This window comes from Alligator sinensis, unplaced genomic scaffold (assembly GCF_000455745.1).
Source record: "Alligator sinensis unplaced genomic scaffold, ASM45574v1 scaffold487_1, whole genome shotgun sequence".
NCBI lineage: Eukaryota > Metazoa > Chordata > Crocodylia > Alligatoridae > Alligator > Alligator sinensis.
Genome location: NW_005842301.1, coordinates 1,127,189 through 1,134,291, shown reverse-complemented (window position 1 = coordinate 1,134,291; position 7,103 = coordinate 1,127,189). Strand labels below are relative to the sequence as shown.

The window sequence follows — 7,103 nt, the reverse complement described above, 5'->3', positions numbered from 1 at the left end:
AGAGAGAACCTCTTCCCCATTTCGTTTTGTCCATGTGTTAACTGACAAGACACAGAACAGAGCCTGAAAACCTCGCTGTATTTCCAGTACCAGCCCTTTGTTCACAGAGGTTAGAACAGCAAAGGAGTGGAACAGATTGCCTAGGGAAGTTGTGGACTCTCCATCATCAAAGGTGTTCAAAAAGATGTTGGACAGCACTGGTCGGGCATGATCTAGGCCAGCGTTTCTCAAAACATGGGTCGCAACCCAAAAGTAGGTCTCAAGAATATATGAAAGGGTCACGAGCAAAGTTTAAAAATGGGTTCTCCTTTAAAGGAGAAAAACATAACTGTGGCTTTTCTCTTGTGGGCTCCCGCCCTGAAAGGCTTCCATGGGGGGCCCCCCCCCCATGCCCCACACACTGGGGTCTGAAGGTAGGAGCAGTGAGGGACACTGGGTCGGGACTGACCATCTATGTTTACAAATGGGTCCTGGTACAAGAAAGGTTGAGAACCGCTGATCTAGACTGGGGTGGGCAATTATTTGAGGCAGAGCGGAGCAACACGGGGCACAGCCCTTGCCTTGAGCCTCCCTCCCCTGTGAAAGGCAGGGACCCCCCCCACACACACAAGTGCCGGGAGCCCACTGTCACCGGCCCAGCCCCGGGGGAAAGCACCATCTTCCGACCCCGGCCCGGCCCTACCTGCCACGCCCTCAGCTGGGCAGGAGGCAGCAGAGGCAGACGACGAGGGCGAGCCCAGCTGCTGCACTGCCTCCGCGGGTCTGCATCACCGCACCGGGCTGGAGGGGGCTGGGGCCAGGTGGCACCTCGGGGCGCAGCAAGCACAGGCTCTGCCCAAGCCCGGGGCCGCCCCGCGCGGTGCAACCAATGCTGACAGCCCAGTGGGAGGAGGCACCTGCCCGCACCGCTCTGCCTCCACCAGTGACCCGGGGTCAGGCGGCCAAGCCGGGCTGCCTCTCACCTGCGGGCGGGGAGTGACGAGTCGCTCAGGCCAGGAAGCGGTGGCTTCCCCACGTGGTGCTAGGGATGGCAAGAGGCAGGCCGGGTCTGCACTCCTCTTCCCACGCGCACCGCGTCGGCAACGTCAAGCTGACGCGGTGCGTGTGGGAACCTTGTCCCTTCCCTAGCCCTTCAGCAGCCATTAGGAAGCTGCTGAGGGGCTGGGGGAGGGACAAGGGGCGTTTCCCATCACAGCACCATGGGCCACAGAAAATGCCTTGGTGGGCTGCATGGTGTCCCATGGGCCATATGTTGGACAAGCCTGCCATACACTGACACAGCATTTTTCTGTTCTAAAATTACATGGATTCTAGGGGCAAGCCTGTAAAACAGGTGTGCTTTGCATAGCTGCTTTTGCTTTTTGATATATTAAGTATACATGGTTCCTGTACTTAGTCCTCCCTAACAGCAGCCCCTCTTTCTTCAGTAAATCTTTAATCCTGAGTTAAAGCAAATATATGTGAGGTGCACAGAGACTTTTTGCTATCAAAGTGTTGAAATATGATAGCTTGCTCATAAATCTTCAGGGAGCAGCTGCTTTCGTGTCTCTTAAAAATTCTGCTCTATAGGGATGAGCCTTATACCAACATCAAATCTCCAAATTCTTGCTATTTTAAACCATAAAAGGAAATGTCTCTGATATCTAGGTGTTTGATATACCAGAAAGATTTGAATGAACGTTATTCTGCTTAAAGAGATACAAAGCTGAGGCCTCTGGAAGCTCTTTTCTTACATTTGCCTAGTGCATTGTTGAGAACTGTTCAGATCTGAGTTTAAAAGAAACTACAAAGAAGCTGTCCAAATAAACTCAAAAACAAAAGACAGTCCCCTAGAGAGTCGAGGCTTCTCTCAGTGGGGTGAAATATACTTATTGGCAAGGAACTGGCAGTTCAGTATACCATTCCTATGTGGCTTTCAGTTTTATGTGATTTACATAAATCTAAAAGTATCTTTGAGCATACATCAGTAACTATCACTGTGTCCAGTGGTGATCATTCTCCAACCTAGACCTAATTCTCTATTCTGTACATTAAATCGTACATCGAAGACTTTGATATTGACAAGTGGAATAGTTCCGTATGTTTTTCTTGAATGTCTAGTAATACCTCTCTAGCTCATCAACTCTTGTGGAATCAGGCAGGAGTGAGTAGATTTAAAGTAGTTGCCAAAAATGGTAGTTAGCCATTGTTTAGTTTTTCTTTTGAGGTCGGTTGAAAGAAAAAAATCATTTCACATCAAGCCTGTTCTGCTTATTGAGATCCAGTGCTGTTTCGATACCTAACTACAATATCAGGTTACAAAAGGAATTCATTGTGTTACTAGAAAAGTGTGTGCACATAATGGTAATCTGAGAACACCTGTCTTTTTGGTTCTGCTTTCCAGTCAAACATCATCATGCATGAGTCTTGTAGCCTTTCTACAATGCTAAGACTCCCTGTCCCTGTTATTAAGTGGGATCACGAACACGGAGATATCATCATAGGATGCTGGATTATTGTTTTCCAGAGTCCACTGGTGCCCATTTCTCATCCCCCTTGCTTTTTGTACCAGGCACTTAGCCAGTTCAGAAAACCTGCAAGAGGAATAGTAGTTAAGTTTGGGGTTATTACAAAATTCCCTTTGGGGACTATTAATACCGATTATGTGCTACGTCCCATCTCCGAATGACTATAGGTGTTGACAGATGTGGGGGGAAAAACCCCCCAAAAATGTGCTTTATGGGAAGAAGCAGGGTATTAGTTCAACCAAATTCCATAGTGTCTGTATAGATCAGCACTTCAGTGCTGCTTTTATCTAATAGCTGATTCAATCAGCTGTTAGGTAAAGCACCATAAAAGCCCCACTGAAGCACCTGATCTATACAGATGTTGTGCGAGCCGGGTCCAACTAACACAATGCCTCTTCTGGGCATGTCTTCAGCTTGGTGCAGGGCCTGTGGAGTTTAAAGTGCCAGGTAGTTGTTTGTTTGTTTGTTTGTTTTTTTGGGGGGGGGGATGTTTTTGTTTACATCTGTAAGCAGCCCTAGAGCCTAACTAAATCTTTATGAAGGAGGCAAGTTTAACAGTACCATTCCATATCAGAGGAAGAAGTCAGTTCTACTCCTTTATACACATTAATCCTTTTCATTTCCATTGGGACCACAGCTCTCTGTGCAGCCTTCAAAGAGAAGGTTAAGAAGACTTGAGAATTGTACATGTATCTTCAGAGTTTGCATGTGAAGTTTAGCCATTGGGAATAAAGAGGGAGCCCTGATGACTACTGGGTAGCCAATCACTTAACCTAACTGCACTGGATGATGGTGGAGAAAAATATTTCAGAAAACAGGGGGACAATAAGCTAGTTTGGTCAGCTTATCGAAGTTAGTGTCACTGTGTTGAGTTTTAGTGCCTGCATCAATATGCTACTGAGGAAAACTGTCTTCACTAGCCATAAGCAATACTCAGAGTTAATGGAGCTGAGTGTGATAGTAGTAGATGGAATGGACTTATTACCTGTATAGGTCCATTTTGTTGTCTTCAAGAAAGCTCCTGACAATCTGGGCAACCTCTTCATTGGATAGAATCTCCCAAAGGCCATCAGTTGCCAGGACAAGGACATCGTCTTCCTTAACATCATTTAGAGCAAAATCAAGCACATTCACCTAGAGAACAAAGTTATTTCTTAGCTATATTTTCAGTCAGCTATAGATGCATAGAAATGTTCAGGAAAAATCCTTGCTTTCATGGTGATTGGCTTTAGAAAATGTAAACAAATCCTATTCTGATTTTCCTATTGAAGGGTGGTTATCCTCAGCGAGCTTCTTAATAGCAGTGGCAAAGGTGTCTCCAGGAGGGTGGGCTTAATTGCTCTACTACAGTTAAGTACCAGAAGACTGGTTGAATCCCAGGCCATTATAAAGGGTCTTTTTTAAACAAACTAGACCACTTATACTCATAGGCACCAACTTTTTTTTGCTGGTGGGTGCTTGCAGGCTTAAAAAAGAAGGCACTTTACTTTTAACTCTGTGTGTTCCTGTGCCAAACCCCATACATGCCCAGAAGAGGTGGTGTGTTACTTCTACCTGACTCCGCAGCATCTGTAAAGATCAGGCACTTTAGTGGGGCTTTTTTGTCACTTTTATCTAATAACTGGTTGAATCAGCTTTAGCTAAAAGTGCCAAAAAGCCCTGTTGAAGCACTTGATCTTTACAGATGCTGCAAAGCTGGGTTGAAGTCATGCACTGCTGCTTCTGGTAAAGCATGTTTTTGTTTGTTTGTTTTTAACATCTGCAAGTGTCTCTGTGGGTGCTGAGTGCACACAGTTTTTTTTTTTTCCCAGTGGGTACTTGAGCCCCAGAGCACCCATGGAGAGCCATAATATGGGTGAGCCTCAGACCTGGGTACCCATAATATGGGTGAGCCCAAGGCTTCTCTGAAAGATGCTGAGATCTTTTCCGGTCTCTTCTCTGTACTGGCACCTGTTGGCAACTTTGGATGAATCCCACCACATTGGAAGGAAGCTTTGTAGGATTCAAGCTGATATACAGTTGGGAATATGGTAGGACTGATTCCTGTTGCCTTAGAAAAGAGGTTCTATGATTCATTAATTTGTAGAGCCAGATTATTAAAGTAGGTAAGAACTGTCATTTACTGGGTCAGACCATAGGTCCATCTTGCCCAATATTCTGTATCCAGTGGCAAAGAGAGGATGCTGAAAGGGAGAGTGAACTGTGTGTGACTAAGGTTTTTTCCACTATTCCTTTCTCACTTGCAGCCTCCAGTATTTAAGGTCTAGAAAGTTCTGGTTCAGAGGCTGTATCCCTAAGTTCCATGCTCAATAGCTACTGATGCCCCTTTTTTCCAAGAATTTTTCTAATTCCTTTTTGATTCTGATTAAACCATCAGCTTCCATGACACTGGAAGATGTTACAGCACTAAAGCTACTGTTACTGCCCCTGCCAGCTCTTCCTCTGCTTCTAACCTGTGTAGGCTATTCCTGCCAGGAGCCTGCATCTAAGATGTTACACAAAGGTTGCTGAGACTTATCTGGCATTCTGATTACTACTCTGTGCTGCTCATCCATGTTGGCACTGTTGATGCTGCCAGGAGCGAACCTGAGCAGATCAAAAGTGACTACAGGGCTCAGGGTGAAGGGGATGGGGGTTTAGGTGGCACTTTCATCAATCCTTCCAAGTCAGTAGTAAAGGCCCAGACAGGAGCAAATGCATCTTGCAGATCAACACATGGTTGCAAAGAGGGTGCTGCCAGTGGGACTTCAGTTTCTTTGACCATGGAGTGGTGTTCCAGGAAGAACTGAAAAGATTCAGGGTCATCCTGACAATGAGGTGTAAGAGTGTCTTTGCATACAAGCTTGCTAACCTGGTGAGAAGGGTTTGAATTTGGGTCCACCAGGGAATGCCCCCCCCCACCAAGGTAAGTAAAGAGCCAGAGGATCTGGATTAAAGCCATGTAAGAAGATGCTACAGGGGAAGCCTTAACAATGTTCCCAGAGAGGAATTGTGGTAGTCTGCTAGTTACTTAAAATGTTTGTACACTAATACAAGAGACATGGGAAATGAGCAGGAAGAAATGGAAATTGTAGTACAATCGGGGAATTATGATACTATTGGGATAAGAGACTTGATGAGAGAGTTCACACAACTGAAGTACCATTATGGATGGGTATAAATTGTTCAGGAAGGACAGGCAGGGGGCAAAAGGAGATGGTGTTTGTCTATACATAAGAAACATGCCTGTTCTGAGCTGCAGTACAAAGTGGGAGGTACTCTTGTATTCCCCTGGGTCCAGGTCAGAGGGGAAAATGGTAAGGGTGATGTCGCAGTGCGTATCTGTTAGACCACCAAACCAGGAGGAAGAGGCAGACAAGGCTTTCTTTCAACAACTAACTAAAGTTTCCAAATCCCAGCGCTTGAGCAACATCAACTACCATGACATCTGCTGGGTAGGTAATATAGCAGTACACAGGTAGTCCATCATGTTCTTAGAATGTGTCTGGGATATCTTTTACTACAGATGGTGGAGAGGCCAGCTAGTGGAGAGGCTCTACTTGATTTCCTGCTCACAAACAGGGAGGAATTGGTTGAGAATATGAAGGTGGATGGTAACTTTGGCAACTGTGACTAAGAAATGATAGAAGTTCAAGATCCTGAGGGAGGGAGAAGAGCAGTGGTAAACAGTAGAGCTGTGCAAAGCTTTGGGTGGTGATTCGATTCAGAGGAGATTTGGTCCGATTCGGTGGCCAAATATCCAAATCGAATCAGGGGACCAATTAAAAGGTCCAAATCGATTCAAAGCTCTCTGAATCTTCGGCAAAGATCCTGAGAGCTTTGATGATTCAGACAGTACCTGGTGGCTGCAGCAGGGAGCTGCAACCACTCTGAGCTGGTAAGTACTAGGGACAGGGAAGTGGGGCTTAGGGAGAGGGGAGGGGACCATAGGGGGAACCCTGCCAGCCCCCCCAACTCCCGTCTGTGTCCCCAGCCCCCCCATGGCTGCCCCTGCCTGCCCCAGCTCCCGGTACTTAAAAAAAGCCCCAGTGCTCACCAGGTGCTGCCAGGCGGCTCCCCTTCTCCCCTGGCCCCCGCATGGCTGCCCCACCTTCCAGGGCTCTGGCTCTTTAAGAAAAAAAAAAATCCCAGAAAAGCCCCAGGACTCACTGCTCCTGGTGCAACCCCGGGGCTTCAGGGGCTCATGCAGAGCCAGCAGGGGGCAGCAGGGATTGCCCCGCTGCTGGCAGGAGTGGTGAGGCCCAGGGGTTCTTCAGGCTTTTTTTTTTTTTTTTTAAAGGGCCGGAGCTGGCCCCTGTCACAACCCAGGGATTTTGGTGCCTCGGCACAATGGAATTTTTCCGCCACATGAGAGCCTCTTGCACAACAAAGGGTTTTTGTTGCAACAGAAAAACCTTGGTGCAAAAGAGTTCCCGCCATTTGAATGCAAATTTGTGTCCCGCTATTGGCCAGTTCTAAATTATTCCTACGTGGCGGCTAGTAATTGGCTTGCTAGCCATTTAAAATTTTGTGCGACTTCCACCCAAGTCGGAGAACTTTGAGCATGCTGCAGAGTGCCTCTAAAGAGATCTGACTTGCGGCTAGCTGATTGATAGA

The 7,103-nt window shown here is 46.8% G+C and overlaps 1 protein-coding gene across 2 annotated transcripts in view; it reads right to left on the bottom strand.

Moving 5' to 3' along the window:
- Nucleotides 1-411: 411 nt before the first annotated feature.
- The window catches only part of PPM1M (protein phosphatase, Mg2+/Mn2+ dependent 1M), a 37,062-nt gene continuing 30,370 nt past the window's right edge, over nt 412-7,103 (bottom strand). For both annotated transcript variants that reach the window (XM_025209664.1, XM_025209665.1), the window contains 2 exons: nt 3,493-3,641; nt 412-2,573 (listed from right to left, as the gene is read on the bottom strand). In XM_025209664.1, the coding sequence (XP_025065449.1) occupies nt 2,426-2,573; nt 3,493-3,641 (297 nt within the window). In that variant the 3' untranslated portion in view covers nt 412-2,425. The remainder of the gene's footprint in view (nt 2,574-3,492; nt 3,642-7,103) is intronic.